Source organism: Leptonychotes weddellii, chromosome 16 (assembly GCF_054177405.1).
Source record: "Leptonychotes weddellii isolate Sample4059 chromosome 16, ASM5417740v2, whole genome shotgun sequence".
NCBI classification, from domain to species: domain Eukaryota; kingdom Metazoa; phylum Chordata; class Mammalia; order Carnivora; family Phocidae; genus Leptonychotes; species Leptonychotes weddellii.
This window is the reverse complement of record NC_138384.1, coordinates 11,871,019-11,888,165: the sequence shown is the minus strand read 5'-3', so window position 1 is coordinate 11,888,165 and position 17,147 is coordinate 11,871,019. Positions and strand designations below refer to the sequence as shown.

The window sequence follows — 17,147 nt, the reverse complement described above, 5'->3', positions numbered from 1 at the left end:
AACGTAACACTCATAAAGCACTTTACAAAAATCTAATCAAAATTCTAACGTGCATTATTGAGTCAGCTTCTATACTTCAAAATCTGTTCATCTAAGTGGGGTTTTCTTTCTTAGAATAGAATGGGATGAAGAAATTAAGACTACTGAATTCAGGGGGCATCTGACTGGCTCAGTCAATACAGGATACAACTCCTGATCTTGGGGTTTTGAGTTTAAGCCCCACGTTGGGCACAGACTTTTTTTTTTTTAAAAAAAAAAGGACTACTGAATTCAGACTAGGTACAATGAAAGACCTTAGTACCACAGTGGTTAAAAGCACCTGGCTTGCACTAGAGTGCCCAGGTTTGAATCCCAGCTCTGCCCCTTAACTACCTCATATTATTAATCTCTCTGTGCCTCACTTGTATCAATTTATAAAAACGAGTAGTACCTTCCCATAGAATTCAATGAGTATGTAGAACAGGGCATGGAACTAGTAAGAGCAGTGCTTGTCAAATAAAATGAAATAAACGAAATCCAAAAAAAAATCCCATTTACACTTTAGGGAACTGGGTCACAGAGAATGTGTGAAATCTGTAAACTTGTGAAAGAAATCTGATCAGACACCTAAGTCCCTAAAATAAATGACATAAATGAAACGAAATCAGACACCTAAATCCCCTAAAATAAAATGACATGAACGAAATCCAAAGAAAATCTACAACCCCATTTCCTATTTTAACCAAAACCAAGTCTAACAGAAAACAGGAACTGTTGGTCACTTTGCAACAGCATGCAGATATTACAGTATCATTCCCCAAAACACTCCCCATGCAGATATTACAGTATCATTCCCCAAACCAAAACATAAACATATCAGAGGTAATAAGCAACAAAATCATCTTGTCCTTTTCCTGTCTGTCCTCTGGCTAATAATACTTAATGAAATGATTCAAAGGCAAGTCACCAAAAAAAAAAGAGGTAAAGTAACTTTAAGAGTAGATAATCTAGAACAATCTACCATCATAAGCTGAGTATGCACTGAACTTTTGGGAAGAAGCTCAATTTAAAAAAGAAACACCAAATCACTGGTCATGTTTATCCTTTAAGTAATAGACCAGGGCCTTTAATACAGAGCACTTTAAACATCATTAAGTGTAGCTTTTTAGAAGCAGGATAAAATGACTAAATCCGTATCTGGAATACATAAGCTATTCAAGAAATATTTGCCAAATAAGCCTCAGCATTTAACACTTTTGGTAAACACATCAGATTCTATGCTAAATTATAAAAAAAGCAAACAGGATTATTATCCTTGAACAATGTACAAAAGCACTGAGAATATGATACACATACAAAAAATTAATTAGTATAAACTCCTTACTCAGGCAAGAGGTGTATACACAGATGAAGACCATCTGTCAAAAATACCTTCAGTGTCTACTAACTGCCTAATAACCAGAAGGATGCTAGGCTCACTACCTCCATCAGAGGGAAGGTCAGCTAAATCTTGGTAAAACAGTTTCTGTGACTATGGTGTTGTGCTTCAGAGCAGAATTTTGGAACCAGATGGTCTGGGACTTAGGTGTCTGATCAAATTTCTTTCACAAATTCTGTGACCCAGTTCCCTGAAGTGTACATGGGGTAAGGGCAGTCTCACTGGGAACGTTATGCATTGATATTGTATTATTTGCAGTGCTCAGAACAAAGTAAATACTAAATGCTAACTGGTTGTAAATACTAAATGCTATTTAGTAAATACTAAATGCTAAATGCAAATAGGTTGCTTTATGATTGAGTTAAAACCGACAGCACATGTTTCTGAGGGCCCAAATCAGCACTTTTTAAGTATTCCAGACTTTAGCTTCAGCAGCAATGGATAATTTCTCACAAGCTCAAACCCATCTCAGTCTGACAACTATCCACCTGTATACTGCAGTCTTTCTACTCTCTGCCCCAAGAGGTGATTTTCAAAATGGAAAGTTTTGGAAAATGAGTAAAAGAGCAAATAATAAAAATCACCCATAATCCTAGGGGTATCCCAGAATAGTCACATTAACATTTCGTTCTATCTACTTCCAGTATTTTTACTTTCTAGTTTTTGTATGTAATTTTATTTTAGAGAACTGCATCATTCTATAAAAGAATTTTTCAAATAAGCAGTGTACCCTAAAATTTTTTTCATATCAGTATTTTTCACTCAAAATTTTTATTTATTATGGAAATTTTTAAACAGGTACGTAAGAGAGAATAGAATAGTATAATTAATGAACCTATATGTGCCCATCATTCAGCTTCAACAAAGGTCAACCCATGGCCAGTCTTATTTATATCCCACTTCTCCAAAATAATATTAGTTTCTTGATATATTCAAATAGCTAGTTAGTATTCAAATTTCTCCATTGTCTCAATATTTTTATTACTTTTTAAAGATTTGAGAGAGTGTGCACGCACATAGGTGAGGAGGGCAGAGGGAGTGGGAGAGACCGTCTTTTTTTTTTTTTTAAAGGTTTTATTTGAAACAGAGAGAGAGAGCTAGAGAGAGCTAGAGAGCAAGAGAGAGTACAAGCAGGGGAGAGGGAGCCCAATGAGGAACTCGATCCCAGGACCCTGGGATCATGAGCTGAGCCAAAGGCAGACATTCAACCGACTGAGCCACCCAGGCACCCGGGAGAGAGAGTCTTAAGCAGACTCCACACTGTGTGTGCATCCCGGTGCAGGGCTCGATCTCACCACCTTGAGATCATGACCTGAGCCGAAATCAACAGTCAGATGCTTAACCAACTGTGTCATGTCCATCTCAATATTTTTAAAGTAGATTTGTTTAGATCAGGATCTAACAAGACCCATACACTGCATTTAGTATATGGAAAACATTTTTAGTGACTGCATATTTTATGGCCATACTCCATATTGATGGATATTAAGGTTGTACTTTTGCTATCACAAATTATACTGTAGTGAATATTGTGGGTTTATCTTTGTGTGTTGGCCAAATGCAGCCATAGTTTAAATTCATAAATGCAGGATGAAATTTTGATAGTCAGTGAGGATGAGTAACAGGCATGTCTAAGAAAGGAAAAAGAGTTGGAGAAAGGCAGAAATGGGATAGAATTCTAGAATCCTAGACAAACCTTCATTTTAGTAAGGAAACAGCATTAGTTAAATGGCTGCACAGACTTTAGCAGATACTGGCAAGACCTGAACTAAAAATAAAAGGCAGGACCAAGTCTCTAATTTGGAGACTTAGATATTGGTCTTAAATTCAAGGCTAGACTTCAGACTTTATCCACTTGGTAATAAAAAGTCATCAAAGATTGTAAGGGAAAAGACTTCATCAAGGTTGTGTCTTGGTTGCTTAATGAGATGACTCTAGAAAGGCCAACTTTTACAGGAAAAACAATGAAATGTAGTAAGAAAACTAGTGAACTAGTTTAGACTATCACCACAAAAAAAGGGATACACAAGTAAAAAAAGAACTTAGCACTCAAATGAAAGTGGTTTTTTGTCCACAAAAATTGAGATGTTACACTCAAGTTGCTAGAACCAGCCCATTAGCCGAATAGAAATACTGAGGTTGGGAAGGTTAGTGATGTGGCTGTGGGTATTGACGAGCTTCAACTTTAGATTTGTACAAGTGAAGTATTGGTAGAACGTTTAAGTAGTTCCATAAATATTCAATAAAATGTCTAGCAAAAAGCTCAGAAAAGATCACTTCTGGGTAAAAGAAGAGAAAAAAAAAGATCACTTCTGAAGCTACTTTTGCAGCTACCTGAAGATACTGATTAAAGCCACTGAAGTAGGGTAAATAACCAAGAAAAACAATGTAAAGGGGAAAGGAGGGCAAAACTTTTGAAGAAACTAGAACATTCTTTTGGAAAGCTCTGTGGCCTTGGAGCCACATCTCCCTCCTGCCAACTTTTATAGTAACAAGGGTGAACTAGGGTAATAAAAGGATTACTCACTGGTTTCCAAATTCTGATGCTACAAAAAGGAAGCCTGTTTTAAGCACACACATGGCAGCAGCAACAGGCACAGTATCAAAATACTTGAGCCGAATCTCAGTAACCTGGAAGGGGGGGAAAAAAAAAAGATTCTACCATGTAGGCAAGTGAAGCTAGACCACAGAAGGTAGCCCAGTATTTTAAGATAGCAGAAGCAGAATAGCAAATAAAATATCGTCCTTATTATCTAAACCCGGGGTGAGCAAACTAAGGCCCAAGACCAGCCTATCTGTTTACATACTTCCTACAGCTGCTTCTGTGACACAACGACAGAGTTGTATAGTTGACACAGAGATTATATGGCCCATAAAAGCTGAAAATGTTTACTACCGGGCCTTTCCAAAAAAATTTGCCAACTCCTGAGCTAAACAGGTATCTAAAAAATTGCTCAGTTGTTCACAGAGCTCCTCCATAGGATGAAAACAGTAACAGATCATGGGTATTACCAGTTTTCAGCAGAATCAAGAGTTTTTTATTATTACTTACTAGAAGTGGAATTACTCAGTCTCATACATGAGACTCACACCAGAAATCTCTTAACCAAAGAAAACCTACATTCATATATCAGTTGCAAATTTTAAAAGCTGTAACACCTTAGAGAACCACTTTTTAAGACATTATTTCCATTTTATTAACTTGTAAAGTATTAATTGTCCTATCTCAGAGTAGTTTTAATGAGAAGATGGTTTATAAAACCAGTTTGTAAACCTTAAATGTACACATAAATATCAGTCTTTGAAATAAGATTATTTAAATATATCCCAACTAGAATACCACAGGACATTTTATCAAACCAGACTAAACCTAACAAAAGTGTTTTTTCATTTTTTCCCTCTCCATCCATGGTCTGCTTACCATATCTTCATCTGTCTCCAAAGTGATCTTGAAGATATCGCCCTGCTCAGTTTGGGCCAAAAAGAAGAACATCGACTTGGTCTTATGGGTGGCAGAGCAAACAAAAATCATTCCTCTTTCAGGGTCATCCAGGTCATTCTAGCAAAGTCAAATACAGAACCGAAAACTCAGAAATGAGTACTTATTTAGGGAATGTAGCACCTTACCAACAGGGATCATACAGGTCACCCACCCAAGGCCTAGAGGTACCTTCAGTCTCTATATACAAGGTTTGACCCAGAGCAGCCTGTCAGCCAAAAAATAAAATACAATAGCCAAAAATTCTTGTCTACTATAAATGTGACAAAGCCTGTGTATAAAAAACAGCCACAGGGTGCCTGTGTGGTTCAGTTGGTTAAGTGTCTGCCTTCGGCTCAGGTCATGATCTCAGGGTCCTGGGATCAAGCCCCATGTCAGGCTCTCTGCTCAGCGGGGAGCCAGCTTCTCCCTCTCCCTCTGCCTGCCACTCTGCCTGTGTGCGCGCTCTCTCAAATAAATAGACTCTAAAAAAAAAAGGGGGCGCCTGGGTGGCTCAGTAGGTTAAGCGTCTGCGTTCGGCTCAGGTCATGATCCCAGGGTCCTGGGATTGAGCCCCCCATCGGGCTCCCTGCTCAGCAGGGAGCCTGCTTCTCCCTCTCCTCCCAGCTCGTTTCTCTCTAGGTATCTCTGTCTCACTGTCTCTCAAGTAAATAAATAAATAAATAAAAAGCCACAATTTCACTCTACATTCTGATCCAATGAGTAAGAAAAACACTTTCTCCAGAGAAAAATGTCAAAGAAAAGATATGAAATTTAAAAGAGTCATCATTTCAGACTATAAATAAAAGTCTTACATATCCAAGACACTATCATCCAAACTATCCTTCATTAGCCTTGTTCCACATCATCTTCCTTAACTCCTACAAGGCAGCTCCTGAACTATGATTTTCGGTTTGTTTTTTTTTACATTTCCAACATTTTGTATTTCTCCCACTGACTTAGCTCTTTGAGGGCAAAACATGTTTTATACTTTTTCGTAGTCCCAAAGCCAAGTACAAGCTACAGCTCCTGTAGCTCCTGCAGCTCCCTCCTGCTTGTGTGTGCACACTCTCTCTCTCCCCCCCACTCCTGACAAAGTCTTTAAGAAAAAAAAAAAGAAAGAAAGAAAACCCAAATGCAGTAAAACATTAAATTGGCGAATCTTCTTTCTGTAGGTAAAAGGCAAACAGGAATTCGTCAATCAATGTCTGACGAACCAAAGTGAATTACTTCCCACCCCTTACCAAGAATTTCACTTGATAGATTTCTTCTGATTTTCTAAAATTTATGGAATCTTACCCAGATATCATATTATTAGCTCAACTAAGTAAGACCTAAAAGGTTCAACCCCAGGACCTATAAATTAATATTAAAAATATATAAAACGAGGGGTGAAAGAAGAGACTGAGAAAGCAGGGATGAAACAAGATTAGCTGAAACTGGATATACAGTTCATTATATTCTACTTTGCATGTGCTTAATAATTTCCACAGTAAACTGTTAAGATTAAAATCAATAAAACACCATTTTCGGGGCGCCTGGGTGGCTCAGTCATTAAGCGTCTGCCTTCGGCTCAGGTCATGATCCCAGAGTCCTGGGATCGAGCTCCGCATCGGGCTCCCTGCTCCGTGGGAAGCCTGCTTCTCCCTCTGCCCACTCCCCCTGCTTGTGTTCCCTCTCTGGCTGTGTCTCTCTCTGTCAAATAAATAAATAAATAAAATCTTAAAAAAAAAAACAGCATTTTCAACCACCAATGTAGTAACTGAACTGAGGGGAAAAGCACTGTGAAAAGATGTTAGGGAAAAGAATATTTACCAACTCAAAATTCACCCCATCTGCTTCCACACCAATTACAAAAAGGAAAAGGTACCTTCACAATTAAGAAGCACAGGCAGTAAACAATTTAACATCACCAACGAGACAAACCAACATTCTGTGCCCCTATTGTGATAGAGTGGGAAATGTCACCCCTTATGTAATGATTCTAACAAAAATATTAACATGGATATAATCATATGGAAAAATATGATGGGACAAACTCCAAGAAAATTAGCCTAGACTTTGAAAAAAAAGTCAATAAAAGACCAAAAGTAAACAAAGGTGAGACAAAATATTCTAAAGGGCAGTATAAAATAAAAGGGAACTTTTGGGGACAATGAGAGAACTGGTATATGAACTGTACATAAGATAACTATTACACAAAACAGTACATTTCTTGGGCATGATATTGGTAGTGTGGTTATGTAGGAGGAAAACTTCTTTTCAGCAGCTACATCTTATGAGATTCTTAGAGTGTCACGATAACTGCAACTTATTTTCAAAAGGTTTGTCTAATAGATATATCATAAGAAAAAACACCCAAGGGACACCTGGGTGGCTTAGTCAGTTAAGCATCTGCCTTCGGCTCAGGTCAGGATCCCAGGGTCCTGGGATCGAGTCCCGCATCGGGCTCCTTGCTCAGCGGGGAGCCTGCTTCTCCCTCTGTCTGCAGCTCCCCTCTGTTTGTGTGCGCTCTCGCTCTCTCTCTCTCTCCCCACCCCTGACAAAGTCTTTAAAAAAGAAAACCCAAATGCAGCAAAACATTAAATTGGTGAATCTTCTTTCTGTATGTAAAAGGCAAACAGGAATTCATTGTTCTATTCTTTAAAATTTCCTGTATGTTGGAATGGGGGAAGAAAAGACAAACAATGGAAAACAATATATCTCCAATAAATATGTCTGGCTTCTTCAAACTAGAAACTTGCAGGAATTTCAAACTGATCGTCCACAGATTCTTCTGAAATGCAAACTGTTTTTTAATTCCCTTTCTCAAAGAATTTGTTTCGCTTTCACTAAAATACCAGCTTTATTAAACACAACATTTACAAAGAAACTAAAACCTCACAGCAAATAAACTAAGAGACTACACTGTAATTACAAAAAATAAATTAACTTCACAAACACCAGTATCTTTTCTTATGGCAAAGATTTTTACCCGTCTCCTGGGAATTGGACAGCGGATATCCGGTTGGTCACCAAAGTTCTTGTAGGTGATATAGTTTTCAGAGCAGATTAATACTCCACTTGGACCATCTGACCCTCCAGGAACTATCAGAAAAAAACAGAACTTAGCAATGATTTAACATAACCATGAATTACAATTTAGCTTTTAATTCCTTCTCTCCTTCAGCATAATTTGGATGAAGGTGTAAGTGCCTGAGACTGAAAAACATTCAAAGTGTTTCTTTTCCCTGATACTAGCATAAGACAAGGATGGAATGCAGTTTGGGTAGCCTTAGCCTGTCCAGATATCTGATAATGCATCTAAAATTTTTAGCTCCGAGCCCAAAACTCAGTTCTCATCTTTAGCCCTATAACCCAACTGCATACTAGACGCTCTTACATGGATATTCCACAAGCAGCTTAAAAGTACATTGTATTCATAAACAAACTCAAGTTCCTCCCCAAATCTGTTCCACCTCCTGAGTCCTCCATCTCAGAGAATACCACGACCAACCAATAGACCAAACCAGAAACTTGGGTGTCACTCTTTAATTCTCTCTCTCCCCTCATAGCTCCATTGATTCTACCTTCTTAGCAGTGCTCGTGCTGCTTATCTCTTGGGTTTGTGAAACAGCTTCCTAATCTGGCTTATAGTCTTATCCTCCATTCAATTAGCCAAAATATAAGCATGTTTCTAAAATGTTCATCTTTAACAGGTTATTATTCCCCTGCTTAAAGTCCTTCAATCACAACAAAAAATAAATAAAATAAAATCCTTCAGAAGCTACCTCCCCACCACAGCCCTTTAGTTGTACCCCAGCCCTTTTAGTTCTATCGATCCAATCACAATGAGCTTCTAGTTCTTTGAATAAACCACGTTTTCTTTGCACGTGGGCCTTTGTGCATCTCGTTCTCCTTATCCACAAAAGAAACCCCTTCCTCCACCCCCCTCATACATAACTAACTAGTCCTTAGGTCTCAGCATAGAGCTCTTCTCCAGAAAGATTTCTCTAACATATTCCTTTTCTTTCTCTGGGTTAGAGACCTCGCCTCATGATAATTTTCTAATTGTAAACATCTCTGAACGCCTACAAAAATCTTACTTAGCTATGATGCATTTAAAGCAGACTCCAATTTCTTAAAATTTTAGGTTTTGGTATTTATAACCATAACCAACATATAGATTTTTGTTACTAACCTTCCCCAGTTTCGATACTTAAGTTACACCAGGCTCATAAAGTGGTACAATTGCTTTTATATTTTTCCTATCTTTGCAGAAATTTAAGATCCCTGAAAATTCTGGACCTTAAATCTTTGGGGGGGGGATTTTTGACTACTGCTCCGATTTCTTTAATGGATGCTGGTCTATTCAGGTTCTTAATTTCTTTTTTTTTTTTTTAAAGATTTTATTTATTTATTTGAGAGAGAGAATGAGAGACAGAGAGCATGAGAGGAAGGAGTGTCAGAGGGAGAAGGAGACTCCCTGCCGAGCAGGGTCAATTTTGGGAACTGTTTTCAAAAATATTTATATTTTGCCCAAGTTTTCAAATTCATTTCATCTTTTCAAAGAATTGGGTTTTAATTTTTTTAATGACAGTGAAAGACTATCTACAGTAAAAAATATCAGAGCACCTAACAGTAGTCAATATTCCAAGCTGAGTCCTCTCCCATCCTTTCTTCTCTGCCCCCATTAGAAGAGTCAACCACTGCATGAACTTTTTTAACTTCGCCAAACCATAGACAAGGTACTTAGATTTACTACAAATGAATTAGAGTTTCCAAACTCTATTAAGTAAACTCTCCTAGGTTTGCGTATAAAATGGGCCAAGCAAAAAGGTACAGAATAGCTCTGAGAAAAAAGTACCTGTAGGGGCACCTGGGTGGATCAGTCAGTTAAGCCTCTGCCTTTAGCTCAGGTCATGATCCTGGGGTCCTGGGATCAAGCCCCACGTTGGGCTCCATGCTCAGTGGGGAGTCTGCTTCTCCCGCTCTCTCTCCCCACTCACCACCCCTGCTCTTGCTCTCCCCCCCCCCTCAAATGAATAAAATCTTAAAAGAAAAAAAGTACCTGTAATAAGAAAGTTGCCATGTTCCTCCAAAGGTTCACTGTATTTTCGGACCACATGATTTAAACCAAGGTCTAACTCATAGAAGGTAAGAGTCTGCTGGGTATTAGCTGCTGCTTCCCCTGTTGGATCATTGTCTGCTTCCTATAGAGAAGGACATTGGCACAAACACGGTATCAGGATCCCTCCATCTTACAAATGGGGAAGCAAAGGTCCCCAACAGTTCACCAAAGCTCACACTACTAGGTAATGGCAGAGCTGGAACAAGAACCTTGGTCTCCTATTTCTGGGACCAGGGTTCCCTCTACTGAAAACAAATGCCTTCCATTCAAGGCAAAGAATGGTACGCCCCATCCTTCACCACCTCCCTGCAAAAAAAATCCCACATACAGTTTTACCTCCTTTTTCAGACAGCTCTTCCCCCAAAATGCCCTGTCTTTATAGGGAGATTGCTCCAATCAGGGTAAGGTGCTATTATACAGTTGGTTAAGCTGTGAAACATTCCGAAGAATCTTAGTAGGACATTTGGAAAACAGAAAAGATTTGTGAGCAGGAGAGCTGTAAGACATACACAAAGAAGGAAATAATGAGGAAAGCACTGAGGTGAATGAAAGAAACCATCGTGTGGGGGGGGAGGGGGAGAAGAAGGGAGAGAGAGGAAAAAGTCAATGAGCCTCCGTTACCTCATAATCCATTTCCAGACAAGCAAACATTGGATTTTCAAATCCCACATCTACTCCGACCACATGATATACTAAAGTGTTCGCTTTGTGGGCCTCTAGGGGAGATGAAATGGTAAGCCGGGCTGCAGCATCTCTGTTCAAGATATATACCAACTTCTGTTTTTCAATGGCACCTATAGATAAAGGAGACAAAACAAATAAAATTTCCAGAAAATGAAAAGAAGGGCTTATAGAACAGTCAGACTCACATCACAATTGTTTCTTTAATATCATTAATAGCCAGCATTAACTCTACAAGTGTATTAACTTAGGATTCTGCTCTTAGTAAAATAGTCAACAGAATTTTACTCCCCTCCTTTCTAATAGGGATCTTAATATCCCACTAACTCTTCAAAACTTCTTAGCGTGCCCTAGATTTAATGATACTGGGAAACAAAACAATAATTCATAAAATTGCCAGCTTTATTCTCTGAATTAAATCTAATGATTTTGTGACTTGTCAGAAAGAGTTGCCTTCTGGAGGCCTGATCAGATACACAGAATTTCTTCAAGAAATTTATCAGAGAAGAGACATGAATGTGAATCATCACTTCAGGCTGATGAAAGCAATCATATTCACTGCCTAATTATGTACAATCATTTCATTGTGGGCTTTTTGCTACACATGTAGAAATGGGAAAAACACCTAATCCAACCTGATAGGAAACAGAAAAGGTGTGTTAAGACTATTCCCATTGTTTTAAAAGGAAAAGCAACTTTAAACCATGGCATTAATCCAAATATGATCCAAACTTTACCCAGGTAAGGAACTTACTGGCACACTGCCAAACGCACAGCACTATTACCCTAAATTGAGAATCTTTAGTCTCGGAGGTACACTTAATAGAGCAAGTCACTTACTAATCATAACAGCTCGCCCTTTGGGATCCACAGCTAAGAACTGGCCTGGAACAATGCGGCGGCATCCACTCTTGCCAAAGGTTTCTTGGTGAATTTTCTCAAACATATTTTTAGATGGCTGGTATTCCAAGATAACAATCCGACCCGAGTCACTGCCAACCACAATGTAGTCTTTGGTGCCACCCGTCAGCCTAAAGGCCATGAGTGACCGGATAACACCAAATACTTCCACAGTGAGAAGAGTGTGTACTTTGCCAGTGTTGGGGTCAGGGCGAAGCAGCTCCAGTATCTTCCCACGGGAAACAACAATTTCCTGCTGTTTAGTTCCTAGATCACCAGAACAATAAAGATCACGAACAATCAGAACTAGTCCAAAAAGTAACCTGGATGGATCAAAATACCACTCAAGATAAATACAATTAAGTTGGGTGTTCAATACTTTAAGTTTTTTTATTCTATTTCATTCCTAGAATTGATATTTAACAGAAGTGGTAGCAATGAAAAACTTTTTAAAAATGGTCACATGGGGCACCTGGGTGGCTCAGTCGTTATGCATCTGCCTTTGGCTCAGGTCATGATCCCACGGTCAGGATCCCTGCTCAGCCGGGAGTCTGCTTCTCCCTCTCTAGGCCCCTCCTCCTGCTTGTATGCACGCACACGCACTCTCTCTCAAACAAAATCTTAAAAAAAAAGCTCAACATAGCTACTTTTTAAAAACCTTTTTATTTTTCTAAAATTTGCCATCAATCTGCATAATTGGGAGTTGTCTACAAATGGTTATTAACATATGATGTTTAGCTTCATAAAATTAAGTACTTCCAAAGGCTCTTTCTAGCTCATCTTGAATGCTATTATACTAGAAAATCATTATTAACTTTTCGTGCAGTTTGATGGATTATCTCAAACAACTTCTAAAGCTGCTATCTAATAGATACCATTTATTTCTAAACTCAGTCCTGGGAGAGTTTACTTGCTTTCATAACCATTAAGGATTAAGCCTCTGCCTTATCAAATCAAAACGCATTTTAACAGCCAATTTGCTCCCATCTCTCCCTGCCTGCTATATAATTCCACTTGGATGTGTTGTCATCAATTTTTAAATGAATGTTTAAAATAACTAAACTCCTTCCCAAATTCCCTCTCTAGTCCCAACTAACCTGCTATCAATGTTACTGCCATTTTCTCCACTGCCCAGGCTCATATTCTTCTCTATCTGTCCCCACTTTCCTACTACAGGTCTTCACTATCTAATGCCTAAACGCCTTCCTCGCCTATCGGATATCCCACTCCTATCCACCCCAATCCATTCTCATTTGCTCATGGCCACCATTTATCGGGCCACCTTACTTCCCAAAGGTCCTCTCGGGGTCAGATAAGACCAAGTACTTCAAATGGCTTTGGAGAATGTAAAGCGTTATATAAGTGATGTTGTCTAATGATTTAGAAAATTTTTTTCTATTATTTCAGGGAAAAAGTTTGAATCTGATAAAGGAATTTGAGGCATTAAACTAGTTAATCTCGAAAATGTTAAATTCGGAAAGATAGTAACTGGAAATCTTACCAGAAAAGTTGCCATGAATGGCAAAGCTGATGCCTGTGGCTCGCTGCAGTGTCAGGTTGTATAGGAACATGATGGCAGCAACACTGAGATACTCACAACTCCACAGTCAGGCCTCAGTTATCACGAGACAAAACAAGCTCTAAGAGCACATAAAAGCAGAAAAATATCAGCTGGAAAACTTACTTTACAGACATTTCTGTATAGGAACTTCTGGCTGAAGGCAGAACCCATACAGTAAGGCTTATTGATGAACAACATATTTATAACTAGAGAGCATTCTATATGCCATGAACTATGCTGCATACTTTGCCTCTAATCCCTCAAGAAACCTATAAATAACTCATTATACTAATTATATAGATGAAGAAATCGAGGTTGAGAAATTAAATCATCTGCCTGAGATCAATAACAAGTGGTAAAAACATTGGGATCTGTACCATTAACACAGTTTGCCTTTACTGTCACAGAAACTAAGCAGCTCTACACGTACTTGTATTTGCACAGGCTATACACACACACAGTTCAGAATTCTTTAAAAGCACAGCAAAAAGCTCCTTCCATCCATTCCCTAGCCATCCAGTTCTCTTCCCTGGGGGAATCAGTTTTACTAAGTTATATTATGTCCTTCCAGATAGTTGCTGCACATGCAAGCAAAGATATGTTAATACTAGATATTCTCCCCTTTTTAACTAATGGGTACTATATATTATACACTCACTCACATTATCCTGCAACTTACTTTTCATTACTTTACCTTGAAGATAGCAATAAACAAAGGGCTTTCTCATTTTCATTTTCCAGCTACGGAGTATTCCACTGAATTGGGTATATAAGGATTCATTTAGCCAATACCCTATTGATTAAGTTTCCAATCTCTTGCTCTTATGAGTACTGCTGCAAAGAAAACCCCTCCTACTGGGGCACCTGGATGGCTCAGTTGGAGGAGTGTGGAACTCTTGATCTTGGGGTCCTGAGTTCAAGTCCCACATGGGATGTAGAGATTATTTAAGTAAAAAAAAACTTTAATTTTTAACATGGGGCTTGAACTCACGACCCTGAGATTAAGATCTGAGCTGACATCAAGAATCAAACATTTAACCACCTGAGCCACCCAGGTGCCCCAACAAAAACTTAAAAAGAGAGAAAAGAAAACCCCTCCTACATAGGCCATTTATACATGTAAGACTATATCTTTAAAAGCAATCCCTAGAGGGATGCCTGGGTGGCTCAGTCAGTTAAGCATCTGCCTTCCACTCAGGTCATGATCCCAGGGTCCTGGGATTGAGTCCTGCATCAGGCTCCCTGCTCACCAGGGAGCCTACTTCTCCCTCTTCCTGTGCTTGCTTGCTTGCTTGCTCTTGCTCTCTCTCTCTGACAAATAAATAAAATCTTTAAAAAAATTAATCCCTAGAAATGAAATTGTTGGATTGAGGGATTCATACATTAGTAATTTTGACACATATTGCCAGAGTACCTTTCAAAGAAACTCTACCATCTATATCCCCAGAAATGCATGAGTCCCTATTTCCCCACAACCAGAACTTTGCTAATCTAACAGATAAAACTGGTAACTTAAGCGTAGTTTCCATTTGTTTCTCTTATCTAGCTCAATATTTAACAATTAGAATTTAAAATTTAAATCTACTCACCATAAAAAACGAAAACTCAATTCCTACCATTTCAGGAGGACTCTCTAAAGAAGTATAGTCACATAAAGGATTCTTTTCATTAGATAAGACTGAAAACTGCAAACCGATGTGCCTTTACCATAAAATTACCCAGAACTACAACTATACAATTACTGCCAGAAAAGTTTTTTCAATTATTTAGAAATCTTGAAAAATCCAAAGTAACCACTGTGTAATTAACACAAAAATGTGATTTTGTTAAATGAGAAAAGATAATTATGAGTAAATGACCTCATAAATAATAGTTACCCAGCTTTTGCCCAGGCCAGAAATGGTTAAAAGAGGAAAAGATCGAACCCTCCACTCTGGAAACGGGTCCCAAGAGATATAAATTTTCCTTCTTGAAACTAAGGAACATCTTTATCCTAAGATGGGAGGGAAGAAGGAAAATCTCTGAGGTGAAAAAAGAAGGGAGTGGGGAAATGACCTACAAAAAGAAAAATAGAGAAAATGCACTGACAGAGACACAGACATACACTCACATCCCCAGAAGGGCTTATACATTGTGCAAGTTCCAGGGAAAGCTGTTCTCAGCTTAAAGTCTGAGGAAAAAGAAGCAAAGAATATGTTCTAATTGCTTTCAATTGAAAAGTAGTAATGTGGGGGGCGCCTGGGTGGCTCAGTTGGTTAAGCGACTGCCTTCGGCTCAGGTCATGATCCTGGAGTCACAAGATCGAGTCCCACATCGGGCTCCCTGCTCAGCGGGGAGTCTGCTTCTCCCTCTGACCCTCCCCCCTCTCATGTGCTCTCTCTCTCATTCTCTCTCTCAAATAAATAAAATCTTTAAAAAAAGAAAGAAAGAAAGAAAGAAAAAAAAGAAAAGTAGTAATGTGGGGCACCTGAGTGGCTCAGTCGGTTAAGCGTTTGCCTTCAGCTCAGGTCATGATCCCAGGACCCTGGGACTGAGCCCCACCCACATCGGGCTCTCTGCTCAGTGGAGAGCCTGCTTCTCCCTCTGCCTGCCACTCTGCCTATCTGTGCTCTCTCTCTCTGTCAAATAAATAAATAAAATCTTAAAAAAAAAGGTAGTAACGTGATCAACTACAATTAAAACAAAAAAGAAAGAAAAAATAAGAGTGAATGTGATTCTCCAACAAAAGTAAATTTATTCTATTGCATCTTGCTGTGGCTATAAAATGTCAAACAATTTCAAAACTGCAGTTATCAACAAATCTTATAATGAAACCCTATCATGTCAATATGATCAATGTTACAGGACTGACTATGCAATTAAAAAAAAAAAAGGAAACCAAAGGCCACGTCAGAAGCCCTGAAAAGTTCCCCAGCCTACTCTTCATTCTTTGTAACTCCTGAAGAAGTCCGTCTACTTTTCAGTACCTTTATAACTGACGGCATCCATTACAGATCAGTCCAAAACTATAAGATTTACATACCAGGAACCACTAACGGCCAAAACTTGGTAAATTTTGTGATTCCCCTACTCCTACCTGTCTGTGATCACTACAAATTGCTGCCTCAATCCCTTCTCCTCGTGCCAAAGGAACATCATCGCATTCAAACTTCGCAAAGCCTTCAAAATAGATACTACTGTCCCCCACTTTACAAATGATAAACTGAAAATCAGTGAAGTAAACAGTTGCCCAAGTACCAAAACACGAATTCAAAAGAGAGGGTCTTGGCACCAAAAACTGTTTCCGTTATTTACGCTTTCAACACGCTGGGTCTTCCCACCTTACAGTTGCTGTGTCGTTTACGTCCATCCCGCCCCTTGTCTCACCCACCCCTGGACCTAAAAGCTGGGCAATTTCTGTAAGTCTGATTTTGATCCAGGCTTCGTTCCCACCTTGGAGACGGAAGTGAGAGCCGACTCCTGGAAGCCGTTCTCGTACCCGAGCATTCCCCTCCACCGCCTCCCTTGCCCCGACCTTACGGGCCTAGGCTGCTTCAAAGACCCCGGCCAAAGGCTCGGCCAACCCTCCTACATGACCGCTCTCTGCCTCCCCAGGCCCGGGAAAATTGGGAGGCTGCTTCTTTACCCTGCAGCAGGAAGGATGGCGTAGATATCCGACAGATGCGGAGTTCCTTCAAGGCCTAAGCCACCACCAGCTTCAACCCGCCGGCGTCCGCCATTAGCTCTTAAGGCAGGGACCTTCCGGCGGGCGCGCGACGTATAAAAAGTCCCCAACCGGCGCCTGAAGAATATGTATCTAATTTTTTAAATGTTTCTGTCTTTCTTCGACACCACACAGAACATTAGTTAAACATACCTTATGGCCGTCACTTTTCCCAGGAGAACAGAAAACAAATAGACCTTTTAAAGTGTACTTAACAACAACAAAAAAAACTACCCATAAATCCATCGGGCATTTTCTTGGGCAGTCGCAAAGACCTGGCGCGCAAACGAGGCCGGG

The 17,147-nt window shown here is 39.4% G+C and overlaps 1 protein-coding gene and 2 non-coding genes across 4 annotated transcripts in view; all 3 read right to left on the bottom strand.

The window, feature by feature from the left end:
• SF3B3 (splicing factor 3b subunit 3) overlaps positions 1–17,135 on the bottom strand; it is a 43,359-nt gene extending 26,224 nt beyond the window's left edge. Inside the window, exons 1-8 of one of the 2 annotated variants that reach the window (XM_081806354.1) lie at positions 17,004–17,135; positions 13,088–13,226; positions 11,527–11,853; positions 10,627–10,799; positions 9,946–10,087; positions 7,870–7,982; positions 4,839–4,976; positions 3,945–4,048 (exon numbers count right to left, since the gene is read on the bottom strand). In XM_081806354.1, coding sequence (XP_081662480.1) covers positions 3,945–4,048; positions 4,839–4,976; positions 7,870–7,982; positions 9,946–10,087; positions 10,627–10,799; positions 11,527–11,853; positions 13,088–13,157 — 1,067 coding nt within the window. In that variant the 5' untranslated portion in view covers positions 13,158–13,226; positions 17,004–17,135. Of the gene's footprint in view, positions 1–3,944; positions 4,049–4,838; positions 4,977–7,869; positions 7,983–9,945; positions 10,088–10,626; positions 10,800–11,526; positions 11,854–13,087; positions 13,227–16,772; positions 16,930–17,003 lie in introns of those variants that run through there. The other variant, XM_081806353.1, reaches the window with a different exon arrangement.
• Positions 5,603–5,694, bottom strand: LOC115937224 (small nucleolar RNA SNORD111). Its single transcript, XR_004072544.1, has one exon. It is a non-coding gene; the product is annotated as a small nucleolar RNA SNORD111 (small nucleolar RNA).
• LOC115937223 (small nucleolar RNA SNORD111) lies at positions 11,147–11,225 on the bottom strand. The gene has a single exon (XR_004072543.1). It is a non-coding gene; the product is annotated as a small nucleolar RNA SNORD111 (small nucleolar RNA).
• Positions 17,136–17,147: the final 12 nt, after the last annotated feature.